Genomic DNA, 23177 nt, shown 5'->3' with positions numbered 1-23177 from the left:
ATCTGTCAACTGTTTAGCAGGTGAAGGTAAAACCATGAGTTGCATAGATTTAAATTTCATATTAATATTTTGTTAATACTGTATTTGTTTTAGAAACAACTGCCTGATTCTATGAGTACCAAATGAGTACTGATTCTATGAGTTCAGTTTGTGAACAAACTGGTCAAAGCCTGCAAAGAAGTAAACTGTTCATTTAGTCATTTCATTCATATGAATTCAGACATACTGATTAGTTCCTTAAGCAGCCACAATAGCATTTTTTAATACTTAAAACTTTTCTGCAGAGTTCTTCTTAAGTAGGTGAAGATCTTTCACCCAACTCTCCATGGAATGGAAAGAACTCGGGAAGAGTGAAGAAGTAAGTAATGTCATGAGGTCTCAAGGGGCTTCCTCTTTCACAACCAAAGTTTTTTTTTTTTCATCTAGCACAGCAGATAAGGCAAGCCCCTTCTTAAAGAGAAGCTATAAATGGCTAATTGGCTTCTAGTCTTGACAGCTTTTCTCAACACCTTTGTTATTTCAGAAAGAAACTAAAGAAGACCACCCAATTTGGCTTCTGTAATCAATTTCCTTACAAAAAGTAGTTGTTGGTTGTGTGTGTTTTAAACAAATAATGATTATAAGCATTAGAGTTAATTGTGGAGATAATTAACAAGATCAAAGCAGTGTGGGGTCTTCCATACAAACGAATTAAAATGATTCACAGCAAAGTTCCCAAAGTCTCCCCAACACCATGAAAGCTGGACCATTGGGTCTTGTATTCTGAAGCTTTTTAATGAATTTCTCTCACTGAAATGAATAAAATCAATAAGGGTTTTTCTTTTAAATAGCAACACCCTTATAAGAATTTGCTTGCGACCAAGGCCTTCCTTGCAACTCCCATTATTTATGGGAATGATGAAATTTATACCCCAAAGTCGGGGGGGAGGGCATGCAAGTTGGGGAAAGGTGGTGCTAAGCAGTTGAGCTAAACAGCAGGAAGGGTATCCAGTGTTCCTCAGCCATCTTGTTTTGTACTGCTATGTTCTGCCATGCAGACTTGTTTTTCAAAGTATTTGGAAAATACATGCGAGAGTGATGGATTAAAGGCTGTTTGGCACATCAGTCTACCTATGAGTAGTAGATGCTGAAAAGAAAAAAATGTTATCAAGCCATTTTGTGTGGACTTCCGTAGACAGAACTGAGTTCTGCTGCTCAAAACATAGCAGATGGAACTTGACCAAATCCATCAAGACAGTGACCCGATTCACACAACCACCACAGCCCAGTGTGGCTCATTAGCCATGAGGGGCTGCAACATCCACAGGTGCCGGGTTGGTAATCCGAGACCCTCCAGCCACTATGGATTCTTATGCGTAAATATAGCGAAAGTGGGTGGTTGACAAATATCAGGCACTCATGGGTTGTTTTAGGGTTGCAGGTGGCTTGTCAGCCACCTGAACAACTCACCTTCTCTGGTTTCACACCTAATGAATAGTTTTGACTTGCCCCTAAATACTAAGAATAACCACTGCTGCAAGGAGAAGCCCACAGTAGCTTCTCATTATGTGTGAAGCTGGCCAATGTGTATGTTCTAAAGCAGAGATCTGCGAAGAACCTGTACAGTTTTCTTCCCTATCATGTACTAAACAAACCTTCCCCAACCAGGGGTCCTCCAGATGTTTCAAATGAACTCACATCAGCTCCAGCCTGTGTGGCCTATGGTAAGGAATGCTGGGAGTTGTAGTCCAAAAAAATCTAGAAGGCACCAGTTTAAAGAGAAACATGAACTCAGCTTTGGCACAGACCTACATTGTGGTTACCTACTTGAAAACTGGAGACTTCAAAAGAAATTTGAATTTCCATTAACTAACTCCAATTTTGAGAACAAATTCAGTGCAACAGGATTTTTTTTCAGTGCTATGAATAAAGATGCTGGGTGGTATTGTTTTTTTTTCCAAACAACTGACAGTGCTTTGGGAGAGTGAAGGCTTGCCAAGGGGTTTTCAACCAGTAACCACAACAATTAAAACAAATGCAGATTTTATACATGAATTAAAATGCTTCCACTGAGACTGTAGAAACTGTTTAAATATAATAGAAAGTAAAGGCTCAGCCTGACATTATGGCAAATGCTACCACAGAATATGGGAACTATTTAAGCACAGTCCATCAGCCTCATCTTTGGCTGCTATTAGTACCAAACTCTACCACTCTCAAGCTTGCTAAAAGTCTCCTGCATCTTGAAACAACTCAAGGCCCTTTCTCTTGTTGCCCAGTATAACTGGACATAAACTGCTGAACTACTGCATCATGTCAGCACTTCCTTCCTTCAATTCTCTCCTCAAAGCCCACTTTTCCATGAAACAACACAGCCCTCTAGTCACCATATCCTATTACAACTAAACTAAGGCTTGCAATTCCAATACTCACATATTGTTTACATCTGGGTAAACAATTTAGTGTTTACTTCTACATCCATTCTCCTCCCCATTTTTTGTTCTTTTCCAAGTATCCATATCTAAATTGAAACTTCCTTGGGGCAGGACTTATGACACTGATATCCCACCTTTATTCCAAGAAGCCCAACACAGTATACACGATCTTCCTCCTCACCATTAAATCATCACAACAACCCTGTGAGGTAGGTTAGCCTGAGTGCCAGTGACTGGCCAAAGTCACCCAGTGAGTTTTGTGGCCAAGTAGGAACTAGATCCCTGGTCTTCCAAGTCCGAATCCAGCACAGAAACCGCTATGCTGTACCAGCCATCCCAGCTCTTGTGCAGTTCTGCCTTCTGACAACAAAATGAAGTCCTCGCTGGGTACAGGGAAGAGATTAAATTCTACACAGAAGCTCTCAGTTATAAGAAGAGAGATAATGGTGTTCTTCAACATTGCATTGCCAAAAATGGATGGGAAAATGGAACTGCAGTAATAGACATTTACAGTGTGTAAGATGATGCATTCCTCTTCTTACTGCTGCTTTTGAATGATTATCATTGCCTGGAATATCTCTCTTCTTCAGGAAGATAATTTGAAGAGCAATGTATGTATAGCAGTGATTAACAATGACTGGCAGTAACTCCATGGCAGCTACACTGGATTAATAAAAGTGTCAGTTATCCCTTTGACCAAGTTGTTTTTCCTTCTTGCCCACTAGAATGAACTGGTATAATCCATGGATTCTAGTTTGCTAAAGAGCACAGGTTATGTATGGTTGAGATATGGGACAGATTTCATTTTTCTAAGAAGCAAATGTGTTGATAAGTTTGCTGTGTAACCTGGTAGTATAACCAGACAACAGCAGCCTTCAAAGGCGAGCCCATGGACGCTCATGGAAAGAGACCTGGGAACCATCATTTACAGTTCCTTCTATGCCCCTGGTGTAGCAGTACTCTGGGGCATTTGGAGAAATGAAAATGGCAGCTTCCTGATCACTCTTGGAGGGGATCAGGGCAGGCATCAGCAGTGGGCCTTCTCAGGATGACGAGGGCACCAGCAGCCATGGGTCATCCTGAGAAAGCGTTGCCACAAGCCAGTGGCAGAGCACATCCACGGCATGCTCCCAGGTAGTCCTTGGAACCTCCACTTAAAGAATCTTCAGTGGCAGGGCCTGCAAAATCTTCTGGCTGGGTGTAGCCTGGAAGAATTGCTACCACTAACAACTACTAATGGCCAGAGAGAGACACGCACACACCCCACTGGTCTGGTTTCATATAAAGCAACTTGAGGAGGGAGCAGTGGGGAGACCAGGTACTATGGACAGCAAATCTTGACTCCCATCACAAGCCCCTCTACATATGTCCTGCCTTCTCTCCCAAGAACCAGTGCTGCCGGCTGATCTGGTCACATAAAGAGCACTACCCTATCGCAACATTTCCACACAGGAAGTTGGATCTAGATGTTGTCATATGTAGAGTAGCCCCATTGACATCAGTGGCACTTACATTATCCACAATCAATTTGTTCCGTTCCTCAGATTTGGCAGCAATACATTTGCGAAGTGTCATATAGAGACGGTCCCAGCTTGCTTTTCACCGAGTAAGTAATATTTGAGCACTGAGGAGCCAAAGCAAGTGTCTGTCCCACAAAAGCAGCCATGTATGATGAGAAGATTAAATGATATCTAAGCTGCAGCATGTTGTTTGGATCTCTGTCCTCTGATACTGTTTCTTGTATGCTTCAGTAATCAGACCCTCTTCCTGTTCCTTCAATACACACACACATACTGCAAGGTATTAGTTGGAGCAGCAGGAAGGGAAAGTGCGGGAACAGGCTGAAGGTAGCACATCTGGCTCTGTTTCCTTGCAACTGAGCAAACTTGTGTTTTCCTTTTGGCCATCTGTCAATACAAGCATATGCATCATGCATGTTTCCCCCTTGAGAAACATCCTTTAAGTGCATCAGAGCACACTTAATTTCTTCTTGGCAACGAAAACTGAAAATGTTGCCACCGAGGCCCACTGCTGATTTGCACAGGTGCACTATGTCCCTCTAGAGCAGGGCTGCAGAACTCGTGAACCCTTCCAAAGTGATTGTATCACATGGCTACAGATTATGCCCTGCTGCAGACTTGTCATTCCACCTTTGTTACTGCAGCCCCAGGCCAGCAATAAAGTGCATCCATTTACTGAGCCCCAGGTGAGATGCCATATGTGGGGAAGAACCACAGCTCAGGACCAAAACGGACATGACTTTAAATGGATGTCAAGCAACTGCAACCTTTTAAAAACATTTTTACTCTACAGTAGGTACGGGGCGGGGGGGGGGGGTTGGGGTGCACCAATTCAGTCAAGGATCCCAGCCTGAGGGCAGAGGGGGGGTCTTTTAAGAATGACATTGGTGCTCCTGTGCCTAATCTAGACCAAAGATGACTCTAGGTTTGCACTGAAAGTCTGCTTATAGAGGGCCATGGTGCAATTTGTAGTAATTTGAGGAGCAGGGGAAGAAGACAATGATTCGCAGAGAAGACCTCCGCTGGAGAGCTACTGTCAGTTAACTGGTGCCCTTCAGGGAATGTTAACTTCAACTTCCAGCAGCTTGGGCAAGGGTCAGGACTATTTGGAGCCCAAAACAACTGAAGGGCACCAACTTGGGAAATGCAGGAATAGACAATACTTAATTAGATAGACCTGGTACAAGGCAGCATTCTTGGGCTAGTGGATCACTTGTGGCTTGGTGGGCCAAAAGATGTGTAAGCCGGCTCTCAGATTTACTGTGCAAGGGATCCCCATACAGCTCTTGATGTTATGCCAGAGTGAATAATTCTGATGGGAGAGCGACTTGTGATTCTACATTTTATGCCCAAAGGGGGAGCTAATGCATCTCCCTTGCAGTGTGATGCAAAACTCCCAGTGCAGAGAGAGCTCACCCATCTCAGAGAAAGGGAAACCCACTAAGTTGTCCCTTTTGCAAGAAGCATGTCACCTCATCCTATCCCCACACCCATCTTATCTTCTGGCTTTTGTTATTTCTGTTGCTATACTTTTGCCCCAGCTGCTGTCATTATTATAATCAGGCCCCATGTTTGTGTGCATATTTTCTTTCCTTTTTAAAATTGCTACTATTATGAAGATCAGCTAATGAGAAAACACAGTTGGGCTAGAAAGCTGTCCAGCCAGTAGTTCAGCTGTGTGGGGACCACCCACTGTAACTTAAGAAGCAAAAGTGGGAAAGCTGTGGCCTGCCAGATCTTCTTGGACTCCAGCCCCTACTAACCCCAGTGATGAGGGACAACCCATCTTGAAGTCCAGCGGCATCCAGGGGGCAAGTTTCTCCACCTTCATATGAGGTTTCAGTTCTCACATGAGGAGGCGTTGCTGCACAGCATCCTGCTTCTCTGTAGGGTTAGCTAAACCAGAATCAATCCCCAAACAAGAACACTAGCACAAATTGTCCTTGTGCTACTGCTTTAATGTTGTTGTTGCTGCTGAGTGTGCTTGGTATGCTTTGGCAAAAAGTGACATAAAAATTGTAATCAATGCATAATTAATATGTCTGCCCAACCACACCTGTGCCTGAAAGGAATAAAAAGGAGGTGGAGGAAGAGGAGGCTAACCTGGAGATTGACAAGAGGCAACCAGCCTGCCTGATTGTTTCTGACCCCGATTCTGAACATGGGTTTTGAGGACACTCAGCTTCAAAGTGACCAAGGTACATGAAGCAACTACAACACCTCACCACACTTCCAAACTCTGGCCCTCCCTTGAACTGTGGACTGGAGATCCAAAGCTACACAAATATGTTTCCCAAAATTTGGCTGAGTATGAGAAGATGTCTCATTGTTCTGACTACTGAGGTTTGAAGGGTAAAATTGTGGAGTGGTGGGACCACATATGCCATCTTGAGCTCTTCAGAGGAAGTCTGATATAAAAATATATTAACCAAAATTTAAAAGAATAAAATATATCTAGTCTATTCAGGAATGATTTATGAAGCCCCTGGCTGTGGCTTAGCCTGTAAGGGCAATGTACACAGTTTTGTTCCTCTCTTTTTGCTGCCTTAATTGGAATCTCTGTGGGAAGCAAAACTGGTCCAGGTTTTTGAAGGCCCTAGAGAAGAGACCTTCAGTGTGCCAACAGCCAGTGAGCAAGAGATAAGTGGCATCCCTTGTCACTCCTTCTCAGCACCTCCTTCGTCTGGGCCAGAGCAGGAGGTAACTGAGTCAGTAGGTTGCCATAGTAGTGAGGAGAAACAACTCTTAGCAGGCTCTTCTCAGTGGACCCCTGGTGGGATGTGGGCCACAGCAGCCACCCAGCCATCCTTCAATGCCCTCAGTGCCGGCTTTGCTTGCCCATTGCACATCTGTCTCCCATACCACAACTCGCCCCATTCAGTAGGACCTCCTGACACTCTGTGCAATACTCTCAGTGGGTTGGCAGGGGTGCCTTGCGAAGGATGGAGTCTGTTTGCATCAGCACAGCTGATCCAGCTTGAAGTTGGATCCAGCCCAATGAGCTCACTATTGTTGTCTGAATAGAGCTAGTGTAGCAGACTTGGTCAAGTCTCTGAAGCCCGAGAGAGGCACAAATGTGCTTCCAGTGATTGGAGGGTGGCACCTCTGTGCCCAGCCCCCACTTCGCTCCTTGCTTGCCCTGTTTCGTGGTCAGGCTGGGGATGTGAACAGCAGGAGCCAGGAGACCAACCAGCCAGAGGAACCCAAGGATGAGGGTTCCCCAAGCAAATACAAAGCCTATCACAGAAATTTTAGAGCCTTCCCTAGGGAAGAGAACTTAAAAAGCTACCCTGTTCGATTCCAATCTACAGATCATGAACCCTAAGTCCTGCTGCCCATCTTTAGTTAGCAGCTGAACAGTAAGCTCAACCAGCAGGCACAGAGGCCATTGGGGCACAGCCTGCTACACCATGGCGAGATTTCCTGCATTTCTATTCAAATTATAATAGTTATTTCTAAATTGCATCTATGCATATAAAATAGTATATGCAGACACTGTGCAAATCACTGTCTTCTTTGTTCCTCTTTGTTCAATTACTAAAATTAAAAACAATGGGTTAAATCCAGACTTAGTCATATTCAGTAAACCCACTAAAATTAATGGATCTTACATTAGCCATGACCACCTTACCCACTGATTTCAGTGGGTCTACACTGAGTATGACTAAGTCCGGATCTAACCTATCGTTTTTAATTTTAGTAATTGAAAAGACTGTGTCGGAAGCCTGACATACTTCCATTGAAGTTCTGATTTGAATGAAACTTAATTTCCAAGCAGAGAGACTTAAGAATGTACAGAAATAAAGATGAGGAGCTCAAAATAAAATAATGCACTTGTATGTGTGCATGCACGATACAGATATCTTATTTAAGCACAGCCATTTGTCTAGCCACACAATGCTAGCCACACTTATAACTGAAATGTGTACATATTTGCACAGACACATTCATTCACATAATCACACAGACTACATGCCCCACAGAAATCTTTTCACTATTTCAATGCGTGTTTCTTTCAGTCACAGTATTCCTCTACTGCTGGAAATCAACAACAATGGTTTAATGTACGGTAGGCAAAATTTCTATGAAAGCAAGTTGGTCTGATGTTCCAGTTCAACTTCCTTAAGAAGAAAGGGAAGAAAGACTGCTAAAAGCCTAAGTGCATGGTGTGCAGCTGAGGAATTTTGCCCATCTTCTCAAGTTTCCTAAAGTTACATGCAACCAACCTGCAAAACGGGTTGCAACCCTACTTTGCACAATTGCACTCCAGCGATTACATTAGCTTGGCTCTGCCAATTAATTTCTCCCAGTGAGGCTAAGGAAACAGTGTCCGTCTAGCAGCAACAAAGTCGGTACTTCTGCTGCGCTGCACATGTCTTCCCTTCATCCCTCACTGCACGAGTCCTTGCTCCCAGCTGAAAAAAGGCAAGATGAATGAAATCTTCCCTTGCAAACAACAACACCCCTTGGTGTTCTCAATCAAAACCGTGCAGGTCTAAAACATGAGAGGGATTCGTCTACACTGTTGTAAAATGAGAGAAAATAAACACTCCCACCAAACACACAGCTATATTCATGCACGCACCCTGCTAGAAATCTTTCCAGACAACTTCATCCAGCCTCCAGCTGCCTTAAAGAAAAACTCTTTTGATGCCATTGTCGTTGTGTGAATAAGATGTAAGACGCAGTACCTGTTTAGAATTTGGCTGCAGCAGAGGAAGTGAGCACTCCGGTTGCTTTTTATTGCTGGTCTTCTTACAACAGTGAAAACTCACACCTCGCATTTTGTCTTGGGGGGGGGGGGAGAACTCCCCCCCTCCACAGCCCAAGTAATAAAACCCTGATTTTTGATGGGCTGAAAAAGAAAAATCCGCCTCTTCAGGGAAGTGTCCTAACCCATTCTGTGTGGCATTAGCAATGGATTCACCTAGTACTAGCTAACAATGTGATGTCAAGCCCCCCTTCTCTCTTCCCCACCCTCCTAATCCTTCCTGTCTAGGGATTGGTTGGCTCCATGACCCAAGAGACTCCACAGGGCATTTCAGATGTCAACATATGTTTCCAACACATAGTTGAGCAAGCCATTCAGCGAAGAAACCACTACACATAAGGCACAAACACACACACACGCCTTCAGCAGCTTAGCATCCCAGAAAGTATGAGTAAATCTTGCTTGCTTAGATGAAAGGCCAGAGAATCTCTTGAGTAAGAAGTGTAGGCTTACTTCCAAAATGGGAATCATTTATCCAGAGAAAACAGTGCCTGCATTTGTAATCTAGTTGCTTTAGGAAAGTGCCTAAGAAAACATGCATAGCACTGGAGTGTATATTAAATAGCAATTTTTGCCAAAAAACCCAAAGGTAGTTGTAATAGACCATAAGTAAATTTCCGAAATCCATAGTATTGTAATTCCTTTGCTAAGCCAACCAAAAGATCCTTAAAAATGTGCAAGCTTTCAAGATAAACTCCTACTATAACTGCAGTTTGAGTTACTTCCAAAAGAGATTTTAAAAGCAATTTTATGAGATTTTAAAAGCAATTTTCGTATATTAACATGGGCTCTTTGGTGTTAAATTCAGAGTAAATGATCTAAAACAGAGTATCACTGTAGTGTCCATGGTACATGCATTATCACATGTCTTCAAAGGGAGCAAATCCGACACGACTGAACAAATCACGCCCTCCGAGTCACCAAACCGCTCAAATATCTTGCCAAGCATTCGTATTATTTCAATGCTGTTGCTGCTTCTGCATACTATTTTCTCCTTTGCCCTTGTTTTCTTTGCCATCAGAAGAATTTGACTGTGTTGGCGATGGAGGAGGAAAAGCACTGAAAATGGGAAGCACATTTTGACATGTGGAACAACATGAAGTCAGGCAAGCAGTTCTGGCTCATCTTTAGAGACATGGATATGGAAAGTGTTACTGAACTCTGTCATGACATGCAGGCATCCACTCACACCTACTTACTGTAAACACAGCTACAGTCATCAAGACTTTCCGCTTACATCCCCTGTAATGCTTCCTCAGTGAGCAGTAATGACAAGGAGACTTTTCTTCAATGGCTTCTGATAGTTGATATGTACTAGCACTAAGCACAGTGACAAACAGGGCTGAAGTTAGGGGCTTTTGTATTTGCTAGAGGAGACTGCCACAATCTGGCATGCTCTAGATGCTTTGATCTTTCACTGGGAATGCTGGTTAGGGTAGTTAGGAACTGAAGTTCACAACTTCTGGAGGAGCCCAGGTTGGAAAAGTCTTGTGAAAGGGCTTGTGCAATGGCTTGTGCAGCAACTTGTGCAAACAAATCCCTAGTATTGGATTTGACACTTGTGCAAGGATAAAACAGGGTTTCCACAAGCACTGGCACCCTTGCATGTGCAAATGCAGTTGATTCTTATATTAGTTATATAAATTTCCCCAAGACACCTCAGTTTTTTTAAGAATCAGGGACAGTGACAGAATGGTCACATTTTATGCTTTTAAGAAACAGAACTTGACTATTCAAATATGGACCTATAAACAGCACACATTCCATGCAAGGTTGTCCTTTTGAGTAAGGACTTTACTTGCCCAACAAGAAGGATTTTTTTGTAACTTGGCCAGTGGCCAGCCCTGAAGGATACAAAGCCAGAAGAAAATCTAGCTGAGCAAATTATATATATAGCACATGCCTGTCTGCTAGCGCATTACAACATCAAGGAAGCAACCAAAAGCTCTAGGATGTTCTTTGAAGGAAAACAAGCTATATTGAGAACTGAATCCGTTACATTACCTCTGTCTTCCTCTGAAACCTTTGCTGGCAGGTTTGCACACCAGAACAGCAAAAACCAGAAGAATTTCAGTGCTCAAGCAGCAAAGGAGATAGCTGTGAACACAGAAATATATGGAAGGGGGTGGGGGTAGAGGGTGGATGGAAGGAGAGAAGCAGCCTCTGGCCTTGTTAGAGGTGGCATCTGCAGCTGGCACACACTGCATTTATTCAAGAGTAAGTTCTACAGCTGCCCGTCACTTGGAAATTTCCTCCAAGACATATCCTTGCCTTGCAAATGGATGGAAATGGAAGGAGGATTTCAAGCATGTGAAAGTAAGGTGAGGAAAATGAAGAAATACCATGTCCCTAACTGAGAAAGTGGTGCAAGGACAACAGGATAGCTTGTCTTCCCCTTCAGGCTCCCACATGGCTCCATCCAGGGGGGATCTGGCATAGTGGCATACACTTCTTCACACAGCTGCTAGCCCCAGTTACTCAGGACTCTTCTCAATAGTGTGACAAAGTCTCTGCAGGTATGATAATCCCCTCCCAACCTGTGTCAGATACACAGAGGTCTGGAGAGAGACAGGAATGCTTCCCACTCCTCTTTATTCACATGTTGGCCCTTCATGTGGCTGATGTATGAGTCAGACATGTAAGCACATGATGCTATGCATGGCTAGATAGAAAAATGTCCTACAACTTCAAGTTGGGAAGTGCTGGGTGTTGTAGGATATTTTTCTATCTAATCATCCATTGGACTGCATCTTAAATATTTCTTATTTAGACAAGTTATTTCACAGGTGGGACAGGCCAATGCCTCAATTTGACCCTGAGCCCAAGCCTTGGTCCCTCTAACTTCTAACATATAAGTCACTATCCCTAAACTTTTCATCACTACAAGGAAACCCACTGCATGGGACCAATATGAGCCTGACACATGCATCTGGGGTGCAAACAGCATTCAGACAGGCATGCAAGTACTTTGCATATTGTGGAGCAGAAACAGATACATGTGGAATATTTAAATAGTACAGAGTGTGTAACAGATGAAGCAGCCCTTGCCTTCAAATTCCTGGTCATCTACATATTTTATATGCTTCTCCATTTCAAAGATATCAGCACTCAGTAACATGTGGCTGACATCTGAAGCACCAGAGAGAACCCACAAGTTCAAATCTATGTTGCATGCAAGTTAGATCTGTCCCTTCTAGGGCTCCAAAGTTACCCTGAAATATTTTAAAGTTCATTTCTTAGGAGACTAAATCCTAAGCCTGTGGGGGAGACATTTTTTCTCTCAGTCCTCCCAAAGTAGCCTACCTGATATTTATGATTGTTTTTTCCTCTTATCCAGAGTGCAATATGAGTGGTTCTTAGGTAAGGAGGTATTTGAATTCGTACACTTCCAAAATGCAGATGGAAAACACAATAACTTACATTCAAGGGTTGAGTCTGGGTTGAGTGTTGAACTGTGGATTGTTATTGAACTGTGGGTCATTGCATCGTCTGAACGTAGTCAAGACAATAAAGCAAAATGAACAATTCACAGTACACAGTCCAACAACAACAGATGAGTTCTCTTCATAAGTTGTTTGTAGTTAATAAGCTGGAATCCAAGTGAAAATCCTCTGAGAAAGGTTTGCCAATTGTCAGCAGATTTCCCATGGTTTTCACCTGTGTGGTGCACTGGGAAAATTCTAGAGCAGATTATAAGGGAGGGGGGAAGCAGTCAGTTGGCAAACACCTTGAAGGCAATGCAGCAATTACTAGAAGCCAACATGGATGCCTCAAGAATAAATCCTGCCTGACTAATCTGTTTCAATTTTTGATTGGGTAACCTCCCTGATGGACTGTGGGAATGTTGTGGACATAGTATATCTTGACTTCAGCAAAGCTTTTGACAAAGTTCCTCATGATATCCTGATTAGCAAACTAGTTACAAGTGGGCCAGATGGAACAATGATCAGGTGGATCCATATTTGGCTACAGAATCAGACTCAAAGAGCACTCATCAATGGCATCTTCTCAAACTGAGGAGAGGTAACAAGTGGGGTACCACAGGGTTCAGTCCTGCTGCCAGTGCTCTTCAATATTTTTCTTAAAGAAGTGCATGGAATGACTATGTAATTTGCAGATGATACAAAACTGAGTGGAACAGCTAATACCCTGGAAGACAGAAAGAAGATTCAGGGTGATCTTGATAGATTGGAGCACTGGCCTGAAAACTACAGAATGAAATTCAGCTGGGACAAATGCCAGGTTCTGAACCAGGAAAAAAAAACCAAATGCACCATAATGAGATGAGGAATACTTGGCTCAACAATACTGCAAGCAAGGAGGATCTTGGAATTGTTGTAGTTCAGAAGCTGAATATAAGTCAATAATCTGATGTGGCTGTAAAAATGGAAATGCTATTTTTGGCTGCATTAATAGGGGTTTCACCTCCAAATCCCATGAAGTACTAGTTCCTCTTTACTCAGCACTGGTTAGGCCTCATCTGGAGTACTGTGTCCAATTCTGAGCATAACAGTTTAAGAAAGAAGCGGACAAGTGGAAAGGGTTCAGAGGAGGGCAACAAGGATGATCCAGGGACTGGAAACAAAGCCCTGTGAGAGAGATTGAATGAACTGGGCATGTTTAGCCTCGAGAAGAGAAGGCTGAGGGGAGATATGGTAGCACTCTACAAGTACTTGAAAGGCTGTCGCAAAGAGGAAGGACAGGATCTCTTCTTGATCATCCCTGAGTCCAAGGAATATGGGCTCAAGTTACAGGAAGCCAGATTCTGGCTAGATATCAGGAAAAATTTCCTTACTGTGTGAGCAGTACGACAATGGAACCAATCACCTGGGGAGCTTGTGGGCTCTCCAATACTAGATGCATTCAAGATGCAACTGGGCAGCCATCTGAGAGGGATGGTTAAACTTGGAGTCCTGCACTGAGCAGGGAGTTGGACCTGATGGCCCTCTGGCCCCTTCCAACTCTACTATTCTATGATTCTATAATTCATTGATGACTTTTTATAAACATGGCATACTGTTCAGCTATCAGTAAATTCAATCCTTGCCTGGTATATTTAGCTGTCAAAATACAAGCAGATGATAAATGTATGACTTGTACATGATACCCGTAATTGCTTCTGGAAATTTGTAGCTCTCATGAACTTTAACATAAGTGTACAATATAGGTAAGTATAGACCAGTTAAATACTATGTATAGTTTATAATAAGGGTTTGCAGCTGGCAGCCCTTTGAGTCAAATCTGATCCTTGCAGAGCACATATGCCCCCTGCCTGCCAGTCCATAATCAAGGGGGACATTTGGATGGAATAGAAGCTGTAAACATGAGTCCATATTGCAGCAAGTCTTACCTTGGAGTGGCCTTCCAATAAAACTTGATAAACTGAGCAAATCTTTTCACAAAATTCTTGAGAGGATACCACTCCTCCCTGCCCCCCCGCCCAAACAAGAAAGCTTCTTGAAAGAAGGATTAGCTGCAGACATGAGAAAATAATGGCATTCTACTTTCCATTTCCATGAGCCCCCCCTGAGAGGCAAGAAACCCTATCTCAACTATTCTTTTCTTCTCTTAGTCCTCCACCCACCAACAGAAAACCGATGTGGACCAGCTGAGCAGAATCTGATGGAGTAGTTAGTTCTGGACCCCTCCACCAGAAGCTCAGTGGTGGGGGCTGCTCCCGCATAGCTAACTGGATGAAGTGTATTCTCTTGCCTGCTACTTCAGTGTGAGTAACAGTTAAGAAACACAACACACAGCAGTTCTATACATCTCTATTTGCTCTCAAGATTACAGAGTGGTAACTGTGGCTTGACTTGGACTCCAGGTGATAAAACCGGTTAAGAAAATTACAACCAAACCAGACCACTGAATTAGTTCAAAATGTGGCCTGCAATACTCTTTGACTGCAATACAAATGGGGGTGAGGGAATGTACCTTATTGTAATAAAAGGTAAAATATGATCACTTTGAATAAGAAGGTGTGTGTGTGTAGTGCATGCGTGCACACACACTCTCAATCAAATACTTTAAAAAAGTGAGTATTTGCTCAAAACAATCAGACATCTTTGTCAATTGGCATTGTTGTGATTTTAAAACAAAACAAACCTATCAGTGTTCTATTGCATGATGACGACCTTTTTATTTAAACGTCATTTTAATTGTTAACAATATTTGCTTATTTATCTGGCCAGGGCGACTTCTTTTATATTGTTATTTATTTTATATTGTTAATTTTATATTGTTATTTTTGTATTTTATTGTATTTTATTGTGTTGTAAGCCGCCCCGAGGCTTTGGCAAGGGGCAGCATAGAAATGTTTTAATAAATAAATAAAATAAATAAATAAACACTGCACTCCATATCAAATAAAACACAGAGGTGCACAGTTTTGATAACATAGCCATTTAGCACAGAACAATAGGAAGAAAGCATGGTAATAGCAAGCCATGTAACTTTATATCTTTCAAAGCTGTGGAGGAAGCACCAGATCTAATGTTCAAATAATAGTCTTGTGTATTAGCTTTGGAGAGCTATTTTCCAAATTCTAAATTGCCATTTCTAAGTAAACTTCTGGTGTGTCTGTTGGCTTATCAACTTCAGGAAATGAAAGAAAACATATTTATTTCAATCCATTCCAACTGGGTTCAGGGTGGAACACAGGCTTGTTCTATTCTACCACTTGGCCATTAGTCTTTGTGGTGGCTCCATTTTGCCCCCTGTACTTTTTAACATTTATATGAAACTGTTGAGTGAAGTCAACTGGGGGACTAGAATGAGACAGCATCCTGCAAAAGTTTGTTTTAAATTGCAGAGTGAACTAATGTCTCTCCTTTCCATATGGGCATCTCATGCTCATAATTCCCTGGGTCCTTCCATTCTGACATATATGACGTCCTTACTGACTTCCCAGTCCTGCAGAAATGGCCTTTCCTTACTCAAGTTAGCTTTTTGCCACCTGGATCTCCTTGCCCACTTCTAATATCCGAATCAAATAGAAATAGAAAGCGTCTTCACTGCTGTGGGGAAATATATCCCTTATTGTCTTGAGATGGTTGCAGGTATTAGTGAGATTATTTCTAGTTCCAAAAAGGGCAGCAAATCACTTTCCACCCAAGAATTACTTATTAAGTATTATACTTCCCCGTAACATCTGCTATTGGGGCCTTGTCAATGTCATAGGATAGCGCAGAAACAAAGATGGTGCCCAATCTCAGTGCAGCCCTTAACAGCCTAGTGTCTTTGCTTTCCCCACCCTGAACTTAAAGAAACACAAGAAATTGCCATTTTTCACCCACATATGCCCTGATTCTTCTGGTGCAACACATTCAGAGCAGAACAGGGACGCTGACGTTTATGCAATCGTTACTTCCCCACTGCCCTACATGGCATGATGGATAACAGTCTGCTTATCAAGGTCCTTCATCTTTCACAAATCTTTCTTTTTAAAGGCTCTTTCCTCCCCCGTGGGGGGTGCTGATCACTGCTAAATTGTGGCAAGCCACTGAGCTGCTTTGCACGCCTAAGAACATATAGATTGTTCTTGCCTGAGTTTTGGATGACACTCCTGTTTGTTCTATGGGTTTCTTCAGCTCCGGTGCATGTCCTGCACTATGACTAAGCCACAGCAATGGAGGGAACAGTCCTGCCTGAGCACGGCATTGGATGGATAAGTTTCCTGATAAGTAAATTATTGTCAAGACATGAAAGAACTATCTGCCAAGTTGCATGTAGTGCTTGCAGGAACTGAGCTAGCTAATTAAAATCTTTGCTTTTCCCATAGCAGTGGCTGGCACTGAGAATACCCCTGGATGAAATAAAATAAAATGAAATAAAAATAATAAAATAAAGCTTAGAATTTTCAAATGCATGATGTCATAGTATTAAGGGGCACAAAGAGCTGCAGTTGGTATGGGGAGTAGCAAAAAAGCCCCACTGCACTTGTGGAACATACTACTTTCTATAACCAACCATAAATTCCATAAAGGAGATCAAAGAATCATGGCATCATGGCACAGTTAGAGTTGGAAGAAGCCAAGAAAGCCATTAGGTCCAACCTCCTGTTGGTGAAGGACACCAGTTACACCACCCCGTTCAGATAACTGTCTAGCTTCTTCTTGAATGTCTCTAGTATGGAGCACACAGTCTCTCTTGACAACTGGTTCCACTGTCGTATTGCTCTGACAGTGAGGAAACTTCTCCTGATTAGCTGAAATTATTTAAATTCTAAATTTCAAATTTCAACCAGTCATTGTGGTTTTTTTAGTCCCATTCCCTGAGAACAGAAGACACTCCACCAGGATCTTGATGCGCCTGCCGCTGCCATTGCCTTCTCTGACTGCCTTTCCCTGTGCCCAAGTAAATCTGAGCCTTTGGGCCACAGAAGAAAAAAGTATTTGAGATGCTTTGTGAGTACATCCAAGCTTTTGCAAACTTTCACATGAACTACTCAAAAATCTCTCAAGATTTTGCAAATACTGTCAGATTTGGGGCACATAGTAGGATTTCATGGCACCTCTAGCCCTGAAAAAAATCCAAAGGTAGAAAATGTTACTTAAAAGTAGTTGCACATTCAGAAACAAGTTAAGGTAGTGGTGGAGGTGAGAGAAATGTACACTTTACAGAACAAATGGGCAACTTCCAGAAGACAGGGAGTCCTGCCTCCTCCCGCCCTGTTGCTCCCACACCAAATTGACTGTGGAAATTCATGGTGATGCAGCAGCAGTGTGAGGAAAATTGCCCCCTTTAAAAGCAAATGTGGCATTTGCCACCAAAATTTGTCAACACATTATTAACAAATAATGTTAATACATTATTAACAAATTTAATAAAGTTGTTATTCAATGTTATGTTCTGTCCTTGTCGTACAAGTCCATAGGGTTGGTGGCCTACTGATCTGTCTTTACAAGCTGGGATCCATCTTTACAATACTGCTATAAAATTTCAGTGAAACAGATATCCCAGCTGCCAACCTCAAGTATTCACAGTGTGTTGTTGTGTTGTTCTTGTCCTTTGGCAGCTGGAGTAGGGAAGATTATGCTGTTGGTGGCTGGACTTTTCCCTGGCTGCTCTCCCGCCATGTCACTTCTGTTTTGAAAGCCGAATGCTGATGGTGGGTTAAGTACACAGGGGACCTTCTTGCAAAGAAAACATCCTGCTCTTTCACTTCCACTTGACGCGGCAGTTTGCAAAGCCTTTCTGGAGACACAGAACAAACAACATGGGCTTGGATTTTTAAATTTTATTTTAGAGAAAACATCCCACCAGAAAAAAGGGGGAAAGGATGTTATTCCAGGGTCTATCTGCAGCCAGCACAACAGCATTTCATTCACTTTCAGAGATTTTTAAGTATAGGGGAAAACACTTGGTTCTGTTATCTGTCCCAGAGCTGGGGTGGGGCACATTCAGTGTACTTGGCTTCATGAGGGACACTCTCCACCATGCCTGCCACATCACATAAAGTGGGCATTGTATGATGGTTTAGATGGTATCTGTGTTCTGCTTTTACACTAAGCAGCTCCTCTACCCCATGGGAAGTAGGGTAAATGTCTGTTTCCTTTCCTTGCAAGAAATCCTGGATTCCTGCCAATGCCAATCCTTCAGCAAAAATGTACTGTTGTTCCCACAGCTGATTGGTGCCCATTGGAGCTTAGCAAGTGCAAATATGAATAAATCAGACCCCTGAAGTTACACTTGCTTTTGCTTCCTGATGAATGAACTTACCCCAGATGAATCTGTTATTTCTTTGGAAAGTAACAAATTCATCCATGTAATCTCAGATTAGATTACAAGATGCAAGATCTTGTACTGAGTATACAAGCTTTGCTCGTAGGCAATACCAAACTGCCTCATGAGAGCTGTAGATTGCTATCACATAATAGCTCATGACATCAGGCATCATCATGTTACATACACCTTCATGACTGGTTGTTTCCTTTTCACTCTTTTACATCATGTTTATTTGCCATTATCAGTATACAAAGGAAAAAGTTAAACCAATCACCCAGCATACACGAAACATCCTGTAATTTAGATGCAAACTGTGTAAGCTCCCAAGCTCCTAAACTATTCCCAAACTAGTACCTAATTTGTAATACAATGGCCCAAGACCGCTATAAGATGAGCATTATAAATGTGTGGATTTTGACCAACCAACTGATTTGTGAAATTTAGAGGCACTGAGAGGAAGGAACTTACAAGCATGGCCATTTCCTGTGCTGCTTCTTCCTTTTCACTACCTACTACTCTAGGTGCAATGCAAGAATGCTATCTAGCCAGGTGTCCACCAAGTGGTGGAAACATCTGAATTCTGAAGCGTGACCTTGTTGGCCATTTAGAGCTCAGAATATCCAAATGTGCAAATACAGCTGAGGAAATGAGATAGATGATTGGCCTATGAGATGGTGCTGTCACAATGACCCCTCTTTGAGCTGTCCCTATGGTGATCTGACATTTGGCAGTAGGGTATCTCTTGGATTCTCCTCCTGGTATAGTTTAACCCCCAACTTTTGATGGTACATCACTTATACTGCCAGTTAAATGGTTGAGAAGATGGTACACAGACTTAATCTCTCATGTGCTTTAAAAACTCCTTTTTTAAAACCAGAATATGTGATTATGGAACATCTCTCTATGCTTTAGCTACAAGGCAACTATAGGTAAGCAAAATAAAAGTAACAGGGTAGTTCATGTAGGCAATTCCTTAATATAGGAATGGAGAACATGTGGCTCTCCAGTTTCTATACAACCGTTGTCATGTGCTGCCAAGTAGTCTATGACTTAAGGATGTGGCTTCCTTTGCAAATTCAATCCATTTCATATCAGATATTCCCTTTTGTTTTTTTCCCCTTTGACTTCCTCTAACATGATTGCCTTCTCCAGCAAGTCTTGCCTTCTCATGATATGTCCAAAGTATGGCAGCATCAGTTTTGTCATTTCTGCTGCTAGGGAAAGCTCTGGGTTGATTTGATTACATCCACTAGTTCATCTTTCTTTTGGTCCAGGATATTTGCAAAGCTGTCCTCCAGGACCATGTTTCAAATGAATCAGTGTTCTTCCTGTCAGCTTTCTTCATTGACCAGCTTTCACATCCATACATTGTGATAGAGAACTCAACGATCTGGATTATCTTGACCTTGGTCTCCAGTGAAACATCCTTACACTTGATTACCTTTTCTAGTTTTTTCATTGCTGCCCTTCCAAGTCTCAGTCTTCTTCAAATTTCCTGGCTGCAACCTCTCTCTGAGGTATGACTGAGCTGAGGTATGTGAAATCTTTCACAATTTCAATTTCTTCATTGTTCATTAGTAAAGTTCTGCAATTCTGTGGACATTTTTGGGTTTTTTTAATATGCAGCTACAGTTCTGCTTTTGTAGTTTCTTCTTTCATTTTTATCAGGACTCATTTCAAGTCATTGCAGTTTTCTATCACTAATATGGTATCTTCATATCTTAAATTGGTGGTGTTTCTACCACCAAGTTTCACTCCTTCCTCTGATTCTAATCCAGCTTCCCTTATGATATGTTCTGGGTACTGATTGAATAGATAGGAATATAAAATACTTCCTTGTCTGACCCCTATGTCTATGGGAAACCATTCTGTTTCTCCATATTCTGTCCTAACTGTAAGTTATTGTCTGTGATACAGGTTTCATATCAGGACAATCAAGTGCTGAGGCAACACCATTTCTTTCAGGACCATCCATAGCTTCTCATGATCCACGCAGTTACAAGCTTTGCTGTAATCTGTAAAGCATGGGTCCTCAAACTACAGCCCGCGGGACGGATCTGGCCTGCCATGCCCATTTATCTGGCCCACGCCATCCCCCCACGCTCGCCGCAGCGGCTCGCTTGCTCAGAGATCTCCCAACAAGTTCAAAACCATCTCCAAGCGAGCAAGCCACTGCCGCCTGCCTCCCCCACGCACGCGCACTCGCCGCTGCCTCGCAGCACAGGCTGAGGCGGTGGCTTGCTCACTCGGAGATGGTCTTGGACTCGCTGGGAGATCTCTGAGCAAGCGAGCCGCTGCGCGCGCCCAACACCACCTCGCGCCCGCCCAACGACGCTTCACCAGCCTGATTGCCCAGCCGCCCCCCCCCCCCCCCCCCCCACCCCCTTCCCCCCCCCCTTCCCCCCCCCCCCCCCCCCCCCACCGGCCCAAGCATGTAGCCGCAGCCTTTCAACTGGCCCCCTATTGAAAAAGTTTGAGGAGCGCTGCTGTAAAGCATTCACTGATCTTTTTCTGCAAGTCTTTGGTGCACTCCAGTAACCAAGGTATATTTGCAATGTTATCTCTAGTGCCTCTCCCTTTTCAAAATCTAGCTTGGAAACCTGGCATTTCTTATTTCATATAGGATAGTATTCCTTGTTGCAATGCTTTGAGCCTTATTCAAAGATTAATGCAATGGTCTATGGTTGATGCACTCTTTTGCATCTCCTTTCCTGTGGATTGGAATATATACTGAATGTTTCTCTGTGGGAAGTCCGTGGAGGTTGAGGCCAATGGTTAGGACAATAATGAAAATGGTGCAACATGATTCCAAGCATGTAATATTACTTTCCTTGTAGACTCTGATATTGACTGCTGCTGAAAATCCAGGTAGCAAAGGAATAGGGATAGACTGTAGTTGTGAAGGTGACTTAGCAGCACCAGAATTGCCTGCAGTGCTCGTTGTCCCACTATTGTTGCTGATCAAACAGCTTTACAAACACTGCTTTGCCCCTTCCTTCCCTTCTGCCCACTGAAAATGCCACAGTCTGGGGGTCCTGCCAAATGGGGTGTGCTGTGGTGTATGTGGGGGAGCCTCAAAAATCAGGTGGCAAGACTTTCTGAAAATGGAGTCCTTCCTCTTGTGTAAGGTAGATCCTGGATTCATCCTAGGATGCATGCAAGAAAAATACTACCTGAAATTCTTTTATGCATGGGCTTCCTACCTAACTGCTTTGGAGATGGAGAAATAAACTAGGAGTTGATCTTCCATTTTTGAAAATCCAGATTTTCAAAAATCTGATTGAAAAGTCAGATTTAAGCCCTATATTTACACCTGTCAGGCAGCAGCAGTGTCAGGAACTCCTGCCTGTGTCCAGGCCCACTATACAAACCAGGAAAAGTTAGTCACAACTAATTCTCACTGCTAATAACTAAATGAATGAATAGTGTCCCAGTTCTGTATATTTCTCAGAGTGTAAATCTTAATTGTAGCTTATGTTTCACTGATCGCATTAATTTCAATGCAACTGAAGGCATTCCCTGGCAAGCATGAAAAAAACAAAACAAAATGCCCCCACTATGCTGAAAAGTGCATGAACAAGAGGAGGAAGAAATGTTTAGTTAAACCTTCTCCCTCCTGCTAACTGGTCTCCCCCGGACTGCTTTCCCATCTGCAAGGGAAAGTTACTGTATCTTTGAGCAGGAAAACTGTAGAAGTGGAAAGTGATCAGCAGACCCGGTTTGCCATTGCTCTTCTGTTCTGAACTGCAGTTTTGGGACTGCGTTGAATAAAACAAAAACAAAGGCTTCTCCACACAAGACTTGTGGGACTTCATCCAAAGAACTTTGCAGGGCCTTGTCACGATCTCATCCTTCAGGGCTTCTCCTGTGCTTTCCAGCCTTTGTCCTTTTTTAGAGGCTGGAAAGCACAGGAGAAGCCCTGAAGGATTTAAATTTCAGCTATTAAATTTCCAGTCTGAAGCAAACTGAACAAAAACCTTGTAAAAAGTGGTGCAGTGATGCCACAGCACCATCTTGTGCTTGGTTAAAAGAGTATATAGAAGGGTAGAGAAATACAGATCCCATGGGGAAAAACCATGTAGAGGACACCCTTTTCCTGCTACAATGAAAATGGGAGAAGAGGCCTTGGTAAAGCAGCAGATTAAATCTCTCATGTAGAAAAGCCCAAAGAGCGGTCATGCAAAAAATGTTAAATGTGCTTGTCTCGTTGATTTCAATGGGTCTACTCTAAGCACAACCAACTATGGATCCAGCCCAGTGTCAGGATGATGTTGACTCTCCTGTTTAACAACTAGTTTCACCTTTAAAGAAGGCTGACTTTATTTGGATCCCAGATCTATGTTACATTCTGAATATTCTCATAGAACAATATCACAATGACTGTTTTTATCAGCCCTTAATGATAGTATCATTGCTGTAGCTTTGGTATTTCTTAGGATAAACACAAAGGGGATTTCTTGAATGGGGTTTCTGAGCTGATTATTCTCTACTGTACTCAACAGCCAGCCCTTACTGGAATGAAAGAGAAACTTGGATGCATCCATGATATTTGCTTGTTTACAGATCCAAGAGTAAATAAACTTTTGTGGTGGATTCCTTTTGTTATATCACCATTACATCATTTTGCATTTTGGGGGTATTCTGCCTTAGCATCAAATGCACACCACATTGCTGATATCAGGCACATTCCTAAGCAGGTAAATCAGTAATCAAATCATAATTTGGCCACATTCATTGGGTCATGAG

General features: G+C 42.7%; 1 protein-coding gene across 2 annotated transcripts in view; it reads right to left on the bottom strand.

Moving 5' to 3' along the window:
* TNS3 (tensin 3) overlaps positions 1 to 23177 on the bottom strand; it is a 385864-nt gene that overhangs the window by 347809 nt on the left and 14878 nt on the right. Inside the window, exon 1 of one of the 2 annotated variants that reach the window (XM_044453612.1) lies at positions 8626 to 8815. The exons of the other annotated variant lie outside the window; for it this stretch is intronic. Coding sequence (XP_044309547.1) covers positions 8626 to 8718 — 93 coding nt within the window. The 5' untranslated portion in view covers positions 8719 to 8815. Of the gene's footprint in view, positions 1 to 8625; positions 8816 to 23177 lie in introns of those variants that run through there. 2 annotated transcript variants of the gene reach the window in all.

The sequence above is a fragment of the Varanus komodoensis genome, unplaced genomic scaffold (assembly GCF_004798865.1).
Source record: "Varanus komodoensis strain SLA01 unplaced genomic scaffold, ASM479886v1 scaffold10, whole genome shotgun sequence".
In the NCBI taxonomy this organism is placed as follows: Eukaryota; Metazoa; Chordata; class Lepidosauria; order Squamata; family Varanidae; genus Varanus; species Varanus komodoensis.
This window is presented reverse-complemented; position numbering and strand designations above follow the sequence as displayed.